The sequence below is a fragment of the Haliotis rubra genome, unplaced genomic scaffold (genome assembly GCF_003918875.1).
Source record: "Haliotis rubra isolate DU_JTF1 unplaced genomic scaffold, ASM391887v1 Scf85, whole genome shotgun sequence".
Lineage (NCBI taxonomy): Eukaryota > Metazoa > Mollusca > Gastropoda > Lepetellida > Haliotidae > Haliotis > Haliotis rubra.
Window position 1 is genome coordinate 1475177 of NW_025767579.1, and position 15986 is coordinate 1491162.

General features: G+C 43.0%; 1 protein-coding gene across 1 annotated transcript in view; it reads left to right on the plus strand.

Annotated features, from left to right (window-relative positions):
- The window catches only part of LOC124262674 (WD repeat-containing protein 37-like), a 28737-nt gene extending 12751 nt beyond the window's left edge, over positions 1-15986 (plus strand). The window contains 9 exon segments of the mRNA XM_046697181.1: positions 1888-1995; positions 4876-5061; positions 5351-5467; positions 9102-9287; positions 9639-9823; positions 11393-11453; positions 11590-11675; positions 11677-11864; positions 13752-15986. Coding sequence (XP_046553137.1) covers positions 1888-1995; positions 4876-5061; positions 5351-5467; positions 9102-9287; positions 9639-9823; positions 11393-11453; positions 11590-11675; positions 11677-11864; positions 13752-13989 — 1355 coding nt within the window. The 3' untranslated portion in view covers positions 13990-15986.

Below are 15986 nucleotides of genomic sequence, written 5' to 3' on the forward strand. Positions count from 1 at the left end.
TAACACATGGGTTAAGGTAATTAAATTACTGTTTCCTTTCTTTTGAAACAATGCCACTGGCAGGACTCAGATGTAATTGTACAAGAGATCCGCCATTTTTGTTTATTTATCCTTACAACGAAAGTGCCGGTACCAATCTATTTTTTGTTTATATTTATATGGTTCAATAAAGTCTATTAATGTACAAATGTCATATTGTATGACCAAATAAACTTTCTCAAAACTATTAATGTTCGGAATGCACATTCATGTTGTTTAAATCAAATAAAAATGTCTGAAATCTCTTATTAAATTTCAACTGATCATATATTATCGGCAGAATTAAAATTATAAACTATTTTTCGCAATGTTATTGAAAACAACGATTCTTGTTTATGCTTCGCAGCTGGTCTACAATAGCATTGTCAAAGAGCAAAGCAATGATGTTTCAAACATCGAGGAAATCATTAAATAAATTGAAATCAACAATAACATTCATAAAAGTTGTCAAACGTACATATAAAATTACTACTTCCATACTTTTGTGCGATCATGCAATGTAAGTCAAGTCACTGACAAGTTACATCTCGGCTTTCACCGCCTCCGCCTTGATTCCTCGGACACGATGCTTAATGTGAAAATATATGCATGAAGCATTTTGTCATAGGCCATAACCTAGCACGATATGTCCAATACGTTCCATAATTTACGTAAAGGTAGCGATGTCTTTCTTAATATGTTCAGAATAGCATTATTTTACCCAAAACCTTTTCGCCTTAATCTAAAAGTTTTCGCTTAATTTAGGACGGCTATTCATTTCCATAATATGATTGGCTGCTTAGGTCCACGGTCTGATTTTGACCAATCACGACCCTTTATAAGCAGAGTGTAGTGAAAAGCGTCGTTAGAAACCAATCTTTATCCAATAAAATCGGCTTCTTACAAATGTGAAAATACTCGCAAGAGTACAGTGATATTGTTGATGTTCAGAGCTTTCGAACAATAACCGCCATCAAACGATTCGCCTCTATGTAAGTGACACGTGCCACTCACTAATTAACAAGAAACTGATTGACACTTCCCGCTTCTGAATAATCTCGAGTCAATAATTCGCGAATCAACAAAATGTAAACACTTGCTTGTTTATACCACAAACTGCCCACTACATGTATTAATTACTCAGGGTAAGTGTTACTTACCACTCACTGATTAACAAGATACTGATTAACACTTCCCGCTTCTGAATAATCTCGAGTCACAACGAATTGTGTTGTTACATCATTTGGACCTAATTGCATCAAAGGGTTACGCCCGTCTTCATGTGCCGGTTTTACAGATTCGCTTTCTTAACAACTTGTTCGCTGGGACTGAAAAACAATGCCGATATCCTGAATAGACAGATGCCGATGTTTACAGAAGTTTCTAAATGATAATAACGTGCATTTCTGCCGGGACTGAAACTTTGTGTCGATGTAGACAGAGTGCCGGTGTTTACAGAGGCCGGTATTGACAGAGTCCACTGTATAATAATATAAAGGAAATACAAATGTTATTACTAGTTTTGACTACATCACGAAAATTACCGATCGTATCAGGTGAACCGGTTAGCGAAAAGTGTACCGCAATATATCGTACTGTGAAGTTCGAATTGCAATATACCGGTTAACCGGTATTATCGCCCACCCCTAGTAATGAGTGTTCAATGCAAACAAACATTTGTATGACTGTAGAGTTTGGGATTCAGTTAGGCAGTGAAATACCTCTTTGCCAGTTTTAAGCAGAATAGGTCAATGGTCAGTGGCTTGCACAAAACTGTGATGTACCTGACACTGGTCTCATGGTGAGCATCATGATGCCCTTGACGTTTGGTTAATTGTTGCTGATCTTCTGCCATGATTGGTTTGACAGTACAAGAGAGAGTGGAATCACTGAATGAGAGACTTGAAGCTTACGCCAGCTCTGATAAGCCAGCAGCAGAGGTACAAGAAACTGATGGAAGCACCAAACCAAAGAGATGTAAGTGGACAAATCACATGGGCAAATGGTTGGTTAATGATTGGCTAATGGTTAAAATGAGGTGGACTGTTGGTTGAGCAAGGGCAGGCTAATGGTTAGAGCAAGGCAGGCTAATGGTTAAAAGAGGCTGGCTCATGGTTAAAGCCAGGCAGGCTAATGGTTAAAAGAGGCTGGCTCATGGTTAAAGCCAGGCAGGCTAATGGTTAAAAGAGGCTGGCTCATGGTTAAAGCCAGGCAGGCTAATGGTTAAAAGAGGCTGGCTCATGGTTAAAGCCAGGCAGGCTAATGGTTAAAAGAGGCTGGCTCATGGTTAAAGCCAGGCAGGCTAATGGTTAAAAGAGGCTGGCTCATGGTTAAAGCCAGGCAGGCTAATGGTTAAAAGAGGCTGGCTCATGGTTAAAGCCAGGCAGGCTAATGGTTAAAAGAGGCTGGCTCATGGTTAAAGCCAGGCAGGCTAATGGTTAAAAGAGGCTGGCTCATGGTTAAAGCCAGGCAGGCTAATGGTTAAAAGAGGCTGGCTCATGGTTAAAGCCAGGCAGGCTAATGGTTAAAAGAGGCTGGCTCATGGTTAAAGCCAGGCAGGCTAATGGTTAAAGCAAGGCAGGCTAATGGTTAAAGAAAGGCTGGCTCATGGTTAAAGCCAGGCAGGCTAATGGTTAAAAGAGGCTGGCTCATGGTTAAAGCCAGGCAGGCTAATGGTTAAAGAAAGGCTGGCTCATGGTTAAAGCCAGGCAGGCTAATGGTTAAAGCAAGGCTGGCTCATGGTTAAAGCCAGGCAGGCTAATGGTTAAAGCAAGGCTGGCTCATGGTTAAAGCCAGGCAGGCTAATGGTTAAAGAAAGGCTGGCTCATGGTTAAAGCCAGGCAGGCTAATGTTTAAAAGAGGCTGGCTCATGGTTAAAAGCCATGCAGGCTAATGGTTAAAAGAGGCTGGCTCATGGTTAAAGCCAGGCAGGCTAATGGTTAAAAGAGGCTGGCTCATGGTTAAAGCCAGGCAGGCTAATGGTTACAAGAGGCTGGCTCATGGTTAAAGCCAGGCAGGCTAATGGTTAAAGCAAGGCTGGCTCATGGTTAAAGCCAGGCAGGCTAATGGTTAAAGAAAGGCTGGCTCATGGTTAAAGCCAGGCAGGCTAATGGTTAAAGCAAGGCTGGCTCATGGTTAAAGCCAGGCAGGCTAATGGTTAAAAGAGGCTGATGGTTAAAAAAGAGGCTGGCTCATGGTTAGAGTCAGGCAGGCTAATGGTTAAAGCAAGGCTGGCTCATGGTTAAAGCCAGGCAGGCTAATGGTTAAAGCAAGGCTGGCTCATGGTTAAAGCCAGGCAGGCTAATGGTTAAAGAAAGGCTGGCTCATGGTTAAAGCCAGGCAGGCTAATGGTTAAAGAAAGGCTGGCTCATGGTTAAAGCCAGACAGGCTAATGGTTAAAAAGAGGCTGGCTCATGGTTAAAGCCAGGCAGGCTAATGGGTTAAAAGAGGCTGATGGTTAAAAGAGGCTGGCTCATGGTTAGAGTCAGGCAGGCTAATGGTTAAAAGAGGCTGGCTCATGGTTAAAGCCAGGCAGGCTAATGGTTAAAGCAAGGCTGGCTCATGGTTAAAGCCAGGCAGGCTAATGGTTAAAGAAAGGCTGGCTCATGGTTAAAGCCAGGCAGGCTAATGGTTAAAGCAAGGCTGGCTCATGGTTAAAGCCAGGCAGGCTAATGGTTAAAGCAAGGCTGGCTCATGGTTAAAGCCAGGCAGGCTAATGGTTAAAGCAAGGCTGGCTCATGGTTAAAGCCAGGCAGGCTAATGGTTAAAGCGAGGCTGGCTCGTGGTTAAAGCCAGGCAGGCTAATGGTTAAAAGAGGCTGGCTCATGGTTAAAGCCAGGCAGGCTAATGGTTAAAGAAAGGCTGGCTCATGGTTAAAGCCAGGCAGGCTAATGGTTAAAGAGAGGCTGGCTCATGGTTAAAGCCAGGCAGGCTAATGGTTAAAGCAAGGCAGGCTAATGGTTAAAAGCCAAGGCAGGCTAATGGTTAAAGCCAGGCAGGCTAATGGTTAAAGCCAGGCAGGCTAATGTTTAAGAGAGGCTGGCTCATGGTTAAAAGCCAGGCAGGCTAATGGTTAAAAAGAGGCAGGCTAATGGTTAAAGAGAGGCAGGCTCATGGTTAAAGCCAGGCAGGCTAATGGTTAAAGCCAGGCAGGCTAATGGTTAAAGAAAGGCTGGCTCATGGTTAAAGCCAGGCAGGCTAATGGTTAAAGCAAGGCTGGCTCATGGTTAAAGCCAGGCAGGCTAATGGTTAAAGCAAGGCTGGCTCATGGTTAAAGCCAGGCAGGCTAATGGTTAAAGACAGGCTGGCTCATGGTTAAAGCCAGGCAGGCTAATGGTTAAAGCCAGGCAGGCTAATGGTTAAAGAAAGGCTGGCTAATGGTTAAAGCCAGGCAGGCTAATGGTTAAAGCCAGGCAGGCTAATGGTTAAAGAAAGGCTGGCTCATGGTTAAAGCCAGGCAGGCTAATGGTTAAAGCCAGGCAGGCTAATGGTTAAAAAGCCAGGCAGGCTAATGGTTAAAGAGGCTGGCTAATGGTTAAAGCCAGGCAGGCTAATGGTTTAAAAAGCCAGGCAGGTTAATGGTTAAAAGAGGCTGGCTAATGGTTAAAGCTTCAGGCAGGCTAATGGTTAAAAGAGGCTGGCTAATGGTTAAATCCAGGCAGGCTAATGGTTAAAAGCCAGGCAGGCTAATGGTTAATAAAGGTAGGCTAATGGTTAAAGCCAGGCAGGCTAATGGTTAAAAGAGGCTGGCTCATGGTTAAAGCAAGGCAGGCTAATGGTTACTCTTAGTAGCACGAATCTCAACTTCACACATCCATAAACATGTACCCCATATTAACATGTAAATATCTACTACAGCTGCAAGTCAGATTTCTCAGAAGATCAAGACGACGTACAAGGCATCCACTAGTAAGATTGTCTCCAGCTTCCGAGCACCTTCAGCAGCCTACAACCTGGTGCGTGTCTACAGGGGTCATCGGGACGGAGTGTGGGAGGTCAGCGTGTCCAAGTCTGGCCATCAGGTCATAGGGACGGCAAGTGCAGGTGGGTTATAGGTGTGACAGGTGCATGTGTGATATATGATAGCAAGTGCAGGTGTGTTATAGAGACAGCAAGTGCAGGTGTGTTAATGGCTTAACAGGTGCATGTGTGATATATGATAGCAAGTGCAGGTGTGTTATTTGGACAGCAAGTGCAGGTGTGTTAAAGGCAGAACAGGTGCATGTGTGATATATGATAGCAAGTGCAGGTGTGTTATTTTGACAAAGTCCAGGTTCTTTGAGTTGACTTGTTTCATGTGTTTATCATATGTACATATGCTGTCGCTTTCCAGACCACCGAGCCCGCGATATTCTCTGTGGGAGACTGGTCAGTGCTTGCTCCAGCATGTCGGTCACCAGGGTCGGTCAACTCCATCCGCTTCCATCCCAGTCAGGACCTGCTGAAATTGGTAGTAGCCAGACGCGGGTTGAGTTTCCCGCATCTGGGAGAGCGACTCGCACACATCCAGAAATAGTGGGTGTAGACATGTAGTTTCCCTCTCATGCTGAAATAGTGGGGCGTGTGTAGGCATGTAGTTTCCCTCTCATGCTGAAATAGTGGTGTGGGCATGTAGTTTTCCCTCTCATGCTGAAATAGTGGTGTAGCCATACAGTTTCCCTCTCATGCTGAAATAGTGGTGTGTAGACATGTAGTTTCCTCTGGCGCTGAAATAGTGGTGTGTAGACGTATGTGGTTTCCCTCTCATGCTGAAATAGTGGTGTGTGAACATGTAGTTTCTCTCTCATGCTGAAATAGTGGTGTGTAGAGCATGTAGTTCTCTCTCATGCTGAAATAGTGGTGTGTAGACATGTAGTTTCCCTCTCATGCTGAAATAGTGGTGTGTAGACATGTAGTTTCCCTCTCATGCTGAAATAGTGCGGTGTAGACATGTAGTTTCCCTCTCATGCTGAAATAGTGGTGCGTAGACATGTAGTTTCCCTCTCATGCTGAAATAGTGGTGTGTAGACATGTAGTTTTCCTCCTCATGCTGAAATAGTGGTGTGTAGACATGTAGGTTCCCCCTCATGCTGAAATAGTAGTGGTGACATGTAGTTTCCCTCTCATGCTGAATATAAGGGTGGTGTGCTGATTACCACCTTCATGCTGAAATAGTGGTGTGTGTAGATTACGTAGCCCTCCCATGCTGAAATAGTGGTGTGTAGACATGTAGTTTCCCTCTCATGCTGAAATAGTGGTGTGTAGACATGTAGCTCCCCATCATGCTGAAATAGTGGCATGCATTTTGAAGCCTCATGCTGAAATAGTGGTGTGTATGAACATGTAGTTTCCCTCTCATGCTTCTGAAATAGTGGTGTGTAGACATGTAGTTTCCCTCACATGCTGAAATAGTGGTGTGTAGACATGTAGTTTCCCTCTCAACACCACCTGGTGATATTATTGGCTGACTGCCTGTCCCCATCCTCATGACTGAAGTTTCGATGACTTTACCACAGCACTTTAACATCTGGGATAGTGGACAACATTACTTCCTGTTGAGAGAACTTGTTTTTTATAATTTAGACATAATATTAAACTCCTAGCTGGCCTCAACCGCAACTGAATCCAGGTTAGAATTGGTCTTCAGCAACCCCATGCTTGTCATAAGAGGCAATTAACGGATTGGGTGAGTCAGGCTAAGCTGACTTGGCTTTCGATACATGTCATCGTGATATACCAGTTGCGTGGATCGATGCCCGCTGCTGTTGATCACTGGTATAATTAGTGGTAACACACTTAGATTACTCGACAAAGGTTCCCATTGGCATTTCTTGTGTCTGAGTAATATTCAACATTATAAACATCGATCAAAGGACTAACCGATAACACGGCTGATTGATTAATTACTTTTATCTTACACAGCGGAATTGTCAAAAGGTAGTGTTTATGTATGTAGATTTACTAATCTATACTGAATACACTCTGTCGGTCGGTAGGTGTCTGCATAAAAACAACGATCCTTCTTTCAAAGGGATTAACTGGCAATACATTGATTGATTGCCCATTATTGGCTAACTAAATTACTGTTTTAAAGAAAGGCGGACATTATGCAATTAGTTGCCAGGTGTGCTATCTTGGGTGACCAATGAGACTATACACCAATACCTGAAAAGATTTATCACTTTTTTGGGTATATTAAACTGTTAAAAGACACATCATTTGGAACAGTTTTGTGGATATTGATTGATACATTCCTCAAACAAGGTAATGGCCTGATATTGTTCCTATAACTTTAATCTGTTTTAATTTTAATATTTGCATTTTGTTTTATTCATTTTGTCGTAGCATTCAACAGAATCATTGTTTTCGCCGTGAAGTGTAATGAGACAGACAACATGCACTAGGGTGTGTGTGAATTATGATTCACATTGGCTTAAACTATAAAATGTCTAGATATTACAGTTCTGTTATAAATTCACTATAAGTATCAGCAGATCGTCTGCTTTTTTATTTAGTTTCAAAATGCATACAAGTGTGATAATAAACTAATTAGGATTATAAGACCAAATATAAAGAGCGCACATTGACTAGTATCTACATACTGGTGAGTGGACATTAACCATAAGAATGTAGCAAAGAAATTTATCGGCGCGGTATTGTGATTTCACCCCCACTCGCTTCCGTGGAAGAAATCGTTATGTTATAAGTTGTGTCATGCAAAATCCGTTTGGTTATGATTCCAATACATATTTAACAATCAGTAGAAAGTAGTCTTGATTTTCTAACTTGATGAAAACAAACTATAATCTCATTAATTCTAACAGATTTTTTATTTTAAAATGGCGGCGCCCTTCGGGAACATCCGCCAGTCTGAGGATAAATGGTATTTAGGTTTGTTTTCACCGAAGTTCTAAAAATCAAAACTACTTTCTACTGGTAGTAAATATGTATTTTATTGATGGCCAATAGGATTTTGCATGACATAGCTGCATATCATAACAATTTCTTTCGCCGCGAGCCAGGTGGGTGTCAATATAATACTACTTACAATATTATTGTTACTTGACCACAACCTCACTTCCGAGGAAGAAATCGTTATGTTACAAGTTGTGTCATAGAAATTCTTTATGGTCATCAATCATATGCATATTTTACTACAACTAGTAAGTAGTTTTGATTCTTTAACTTCCGTGAAGCGATCTGAACACAAGTAAGATATCGCTTCAGGCTTCCACAACGGCCGCTTCAAGACTCACAAACATAACCCATTTAGCTTACGAACTGCGAGGTCGTGTGGAAATCTGTGCATGGGGACACCATCGCCCGACCCTAGTAGCAATTGGCGACAGCAGCGATTCGGCATGTCGCCATTGATGTCGAAATCATCAAAATGATGAAGCGTGCTACACATTTTCTATACAACTAACTGAAAATCGTTCCTCATATGACGTCACTGCAGTGCTCTGGCGACAGAGTTACGTAACCTGTCTGTGGTTTCGTTGGCGGGCAAGAGGGAAGCAGGCGACTTTTTGGCCACTTTTAATAGCTCGGTATTAATTAACCACAAGTTTTTAAAGAATAAATTTGGTGTTCCGCATAAGACTAACTACAAATCTTTCATATGTAATGGTTAAAAGAGTAACAAAAAACAAAGTTTAGTGGTTCTTTAAAGCAAGGCTGGCTCATGGTTAAAGCCAGGCAGGCTCATGGTTAAAGCAAGGCTGGCTCATGGTTAAAGCAAGGCTGGCTCATGGTTAAAGCCAGGCAGGCTAATGGTTAAAGCAAGGCTGGGTCATGGTTACTCTTAGTAGCATGAATCTCAACTTTACACATCCATAAACATGTACCCCATATAAACATGTACCCCATATAAACATGTACCCCATACCCCATATAAACATGTACCCCATATAAACATGTGCCCCATATAAACATGTGCCCCATATAAACATGTACCCCATATAAACATGTACCCCATATAAACATGTGCCCCATATAAACATGTACCCCATATAAACATGTACCCCATATAAACATGTACCCCATATAAACATGTACCTCATATAAATATGTACCCCATATAAACATGTAAATATCTACTACAGCTGCAAGTCAGATTTCTCAGAAGATCAAGACGACGTACAAGGCATCCACTAGTAAGATTGTCTCCAGCTTCCGAGCACCTTCAGCAGCCTACAACCTGGTGCGTGTCTACAGGGGTCATCGGGACGGAGTGTGGGAGGTCAGCGTGTCCAAGTCTGGCCATCAGGTCATAGGGACGGCAAGTGCAGGTGTGTTATAGGCGTGACAGGTGCAGGTGTGATATATGATAGCAAGTGCTGGTGTGTTATAGAGACAGCAAGTGCAGGTGTGTAAATGCATGTGTGATATATGATAGCAAGTGCAGGTGTTTTATTTTGACAGCAGGTACAGGTGTGTTATTGGCATAACAGGTGCATTTGTGATATATGATAGCAAGTGCAGGTGTGTTATTTGGACAGCAAGTGCAGGTGTATTATAGGCAGAACAGGTGCATGTGTGATATATGATAGCAAGTGCAGGTGTGTTATTTTGACAAAGTCCAGGTTTTGAGTTGACTTGTTTCATGTGTTTATCATATGTACATATGCTGTCGTTTCCAGACCACCGAGCCCGCATATTCTCTGTGGAGACTGGTCAGTGCTTGCTCCAGTATGCCGGTCACCAGGGGTCGGTCAACTCCATCCGCTTCCATCCCAGTCAGGACCTCGTGTTGACCGCGTCGGGGGACGAGACCGCGCACATCTGGAGAGCTGTGGTCACACCTCCCACCCATGCTGAAATAGTGGTGTGTAGACGTGTAGTTTCCCTCTCATGCTGAAATAGTGGTGTGTAGACATGTAGTTTCCATGTAGTTTCCTTCTCATGCTGAAATAGTGGTGTGTAGACATGTAGTTTCCCTCTCATGCTGAAATAGTGGTGTGTAGACATGTAGTTTCCTTCTCATGCTGAAATAGTGGTGTGTGTAGACATGTAGTTTCCCTCTCATGCTGAAATAGTGGTGTGTAGACATGTAGTTTCCTTCTCATGCTGAAATAGTGGTGTGTAGACATGTAGTTTCCCTCTCATGCTGAAATAGTGGTGTGTAGACATGTAGTTTCCCCCTCATGCTGAAATAGTGGTGTGTAGACATGTAGTTTCCTTCTCATGCTGAAATAGTGGTGTGTAGACATGTAGTTTCCCCCTCATGCTGAAATAGTGGTGTGTAGACATGTAGTTTCCCTCTCATGCTGAAATAGTGGTGTGTAGACATGTAGTTTCCCTCTCATGCTGAAATAGTGGTGTGTGTAGACATGTAGTTTCCCTCTCATGCTGAAATAGTGGTGTGTAGACATGTAGTTTCCCTCTCATGCTGAAATAGTGGTGTGTAGACATGTAGTTTCCCTCTCATGCTGAAATAGTGGTGTGTAGACATGTAGTTTCCCTCTCATGCTGAAATAGTGGTGTGTAGACATGTAGTTTCCCTCTCATGCTGAAATAGTGGTGTGTAGACATGTAGTTTCCCTCTCATGCTGAAATAGTGGTGTGTAGACATGTAGTTTCCCTCTCATGCTGAAATAGTGGTGTGTAGACATGTAGTTTCCCCCTCATGCTGAAATAGTGGTGTGTAGACATGTAGTTTCCCTCTCATGCTGAAATAGTGGTGTGTAGACATGTAGTTTCCCTCTCATGCTGAAATAGTGGTGTGTAGACATGTAGTTTCCCTCTCATGCTGAAATAGTGGTGATGTGTGGACATGTGGTTTCCCCCTGGCATTGAGTGGTGAAGCCATGTAGTTTGGTGTGCTGACATGTAGTTTCCCTCTCATGCTGAAATAGTGGTGTGTAGACATGTAGTTTCCCCCTCATGCTGAAATAGTGGTGTGTAGACATCTAGTTTCCCTCTCAACACCACCTGTGACATGGCTGACTGCCTGTCCCATCTCATGGCTGAAGTTTTGATGACTTTACCACAGCACTTTAACATCTGGGATAGTGGACACATTACTTCCTGTTGAAGACATTTTCATAATTTGAACATAATATTAAACTCCACTTGACCTCACCCAACTGATCCAGGTTAGAATTGGTCTTCAGCAACCCATGCTTGTCATAAGAGGCGACTAACGGGATTGGGTAGTCAGGCTCGCTGACTTGGTTGACACATGTCTTCGTATACCAGTTGCGTGGATCGATGCCCACGCTGTTGATCACTGGATTGTGTGGTCCAGACTCAATTATTACAGACCACCGCCATATAGTTGGAATATAGTTGAGTGTGGTGTTAAACAACAAACAAATAAACACTGAAGAATCAGTAGCTTGTAGTATTGCCTCTGTCACATACTTTATTTCTCTACATTGTTACTGTGTTACAGAAATCCCACTCCTCAGGAGAAGATGAGATTGACGGGTCGGAGAAGGAAGATGTTGGTGATGGTAGGTAATTTACTGGTCCTGCTCTATTGCTTTACTACACACTGTCTAATCACCTTAATAAACGATTTGCCAGGAATCCACTGGCCGATGGCTTGATTCCTGTGTAATAATGATTTTATGTCCTGTCTGCCTGTAGATGGCGGTGATCAGGTGCAGGAGAGCAACAAACTCCGCACACCGCAGGTGGAGCTGACAGGGCACACTGATGTTGTTATTGCTGCCGACTGGAGGGTCAGTGGACTGGATGGTGGGAGGAGCTCAGGTCATCAGTGCATCGTGGGATAGACTGGCTATCTTGTATGATGCTGAGACTGGGGAGCAGATCAGCACTCTGTCAGGTAGGGGTCATCAGCAGGGTCAGATACACCTGGGTCAGGTAGGGGTCGTCAGCAGGGATCGGGATACACCTGGGTCAGGTAGGGATAGTCAGCAGGGATCGGATACATCTTGGTCAGGTAGGGGTCGTCAGCAGGGATCGGGATACACCTGGGGTCAGGTAGGCTTGTCAGCAGGGATCGGGATACACCTGGGGTTAGGTAGGGGTCGTCAGCAGGGATCGGGATACACCTGGGTCAGGTAGGGATAGTCAGCAGGGATCGGATACACCTTGGTCAGGTAGGGTCAGCCAGCAGGATTGGGATACACCTTGGTCAGGTAGGGTCTCCCCAGGTAGGGTCGCCAGGATAGGATACACTCCTGGGTCAGTAGGGATAGTCAGCAGGATCGGATACACCTGGGGTCAGGTAGGGGTCGTCAGCAGGAATTGGGATACACCTTGGTCAGGTAGGGGTCATCAGCAGGGATTGGATACACCTGGTCAGGTAGGGGTCGTCAGCAGGGATTGAATACACCTGGGTCAGGTAGGGGTTGTCAGCAGGGATTGGGATATACCTTGGTCAGGTAGGGGTCGTCAGCAGGGATTGAATACACCTGGGTCAGGTAGGGATAGTCAGCAGGGATCAGATACACCATGGTCAGGTAGGGGTCATCAGCAGGGATCGGGATACACCTGGGTCAGGTAGGGATAGTCAGCAGGGATCAGATACACCTTGGTCAGGTAGGGGTCATCAGCAGGGATCGGGATACATTCCTGGGACAGGTAGGACCCTGGGTCAGCATGGATCAGCATGGGGATACACCTGGGGTCAGGTAGGGGTCGTCAGCAGGGATTGGGATACACCTTGGTCAGGTAGGGGTCATCAGCAGGGATTGGGATACACCTGGTCAGGTAGGGGTCGTCAGCAGGGATCGGGATACACTCCTGGGACAGGTAGGCTCGTCAGCTGGGATCGGGATACACCTGGGGTCAGGTAGGGGTCATCAGCAGGGATTGGGATACACCTTGGTCAGGTTGGATATCAGCACAAATCAGCACTGGTTCAATCCCAGATTTGCCTCAGTTTCAGTTGTCAGTACCCATGCTCACCGTACACATACCTGAGGGGTAAATGTTTGATATTCGTTACTTTAGGCTCTAATTCATTAAATGTTACGTATTAAAGCTGAAACGCCCTGATATTACTGAAATATTGTTTGCAGTGGTGTTTAGCCTTGTTCACTTCTAGCCAAAGGCATGTAACAACATTTTGTTTTTACCTCGAGTCTTGTGTGATCTGACTGAGGTGTCCTTTATCCACCGAGCCAAAGGTCCACATACAGTGTTGCTCATGCTATCAGCCTCTAGCTTAGAATCGTCTATGAAAACAAGTTGTAAACTAGGCAAAGCAGGTGACAAGATTAAATGACAGTAGATTGTGAAAACATAAAGCTTTCATTTTTCACAACAACTGTCACGATTTCAGGTTTAGACAAACCTGTAAACAAGATAACTTACGCCCGGAAATTACATGAATTCCCACATTGCGTCACGGAGAAGAGCCCCTCTGATTGGTGGAAATTTCATTCGCGGGAGAGAATTGTGCACTGTTGTCAAAAAGGTTGATTTAAGTTAACTAAATGTCGAAATGAGTAGTTTTAATGACAGGGTTTCATTTATAACGATGCCAATAAATTATTTATGTATTTGTACTCCCCTAGAGTATATGTGGTCTTTAACAAGTATATGACAAACTGACTGACATTAACAGGTATGCGACAGACTGATGGAATGAGGAAATTGATCAATCTGCCACTAATAGGAAATTTAAAAGTAGTATTGGTCACTCACTTGTATCAGAGTCATTGACATTAAAATGTTTTAACCTACTTTCAAACGCTTGTGTCTGATGACCAATTTGAACTATTTACCAGTAGGTTATTATTATGCAGGATATGAGATGGAGTGTATGTGTGTTTCAGGCTGGCTGTATCCCAAGCCCAGAACATCATCGCAATCCCTCATGATAACAGACACATTCGACTGTTTGACATCAGCGGCGTGCGTGTCGGACGCCTCCCTCGCAGCAACAGACAAGGTCACTCACGCATGGTATGCTCCGTGACCTTTGCAGACGACAACCAGACGTGCAATCTGTTTTCCTGTGGCTTTGACAGACAGGTGCTTGGGTGGCACATCAACTGTCAGACCAAGGAGTAGTCTCCCCTGTGTCAAGGCCTGTTTGCTTTGTGTACAGTGTCACCTGCATCCCATGTGCAGTTATCATGGTAGATACTGAACAGAAATGGGAATATAAGGAGGCCAAGAGCATCCTACTTTGCTAGTGAATGTCCTAACATGAGAACAGTGATGGCTGCCAAGCAGATCTATTGTAAATATTCTTCCTTGCATTGGCACTGTTTGAATGTTGCCCATTTAATTCCTTTAGAATGTGATTCTGAAAAGAATGATATGACATAGAAACTAAACTAAGTATTGAAAATGATAATGAGATCAATTTTAAATTAGAGTTGTATACAATATGTTGAAAATGGGATACATAATTATTTAATTGGCTCTATGCATATTGTTCTATGCATGTTAAGTTGAATTATGAAACCAACCTTAGGAAAACCAGAGACTACAATGGAGAGATAATGTTATTTTGCTAAATGGCGCTGTTTACACCATATTTTGAGTCAAATGTGAATATGTTGTTTTATCCCCATGATTTAGGGTTGGTGTAATTTAATTATAGTCAGATATTTCACTCCCATGTCGTTACCTTTGATCTGAAAAACCCTCAATAGGCTGGATAGGAGACCACATCAGGTAAACCCCATCAGCCAATCAAATGTCAGCTTTCTGAAATCTCATTTTTTGCCGCCTCAATTCTTGATTTATAATTTTTTGTCAGGACAAAAGAAAACCAGCACAAATCACAGATATTCTCTTTATGCCAAGGGACCCACATGAAACATGTGGCATGTGAGGACAACATGAGAGGCATTCTGTAGACTTTGTTGACAGATTACATGGTGCATGGATGACCTTTACTTTAATATAGTTGTGTAGCTACTTTGCTGTACATTGTTACAACAGTATATTACAGAAACTGTTATGCATGAATTGTGTCTACTTAGCACAATGTAATGCAGAACTGCCTCTTTTTGTTGTCAAGATACAGAATTCAGATTTGCTGAGTTGAATAATTGGCTGACTGAGAAATTAAAGCCTGTAGCTGATTAGATAATTAATACATTCATCTAATGTATCTGATGTGGGCTTGTTTGACCTTCAGGTAGAGGTGTATTGAATCAGAGTGAAAGATCTAAATTTAACAAGGTTTGGGGTTGGATCTGAATTTTTCCAATATCTCGACCCAAATTCAGGTTTTTGTTTTGAAATCATTAATAGTGTAGCTAGGTTAATACTGGAACATGCTATGTATTTAAGATGGTTGGGTCGTTTAGTGGTTGATTGGTATTGGGAATAACAGTGGTGGGTTGAGTAAGATTGAGTTTCATGTATATGATGGTTGAGAAAATGCTTCTCTTCCCTCATCACTCGGCCCAGTCAAACAGTCTGCACACATTGTTACAAACATTCTATGATGTTGGTGTTTGTGTTTTGTAAGTTTTGTAGTTTGTTTACAATCTTATGGCGTTTGTTGTTTCACCACTTACGTCTGTGTTTATATGTCAGTTCTGCATGTTACACTCAGTTGATAGTTCAGCCATTTTATCTTTCATTTTGTAAATTAATAAGTGCTAATATTTATTGTTTATTTTTAGCTTGAATTTACAGTTGAGTTAGTTTCTAAGTCTTAGACTATTTATTGTGGAAATACTACAGGGTTGTTTTGTCAGTGAAATACTGACTTATTGCTTGTTCTTTTAAGTAATGTCCTGACAATCACAGTTTATAGTTGTTACAGGGGTGGATTCATGAAAACTGATGAACTACTGGTAGCAAGACTACTTAAGTCTTAAAACAAACACAGGTCTTAAAGAACTCAGTACCCTGACATGGCAAGAGAGGCTTGAACAGATAAAATATGGCCTTTGTGAGCTTTTCCTGCCGAAGGTCACAGTTTGATTTTGAAATAGGTTGGTTGGCGGGCTGGTTGGCTGGTTTGTTGTTTAATGCCGCACTCAGCAATATTCCAGCTAAGTGGCGACAGTCTGTAAATAATCGAGTTTGGACCAGATAATCCA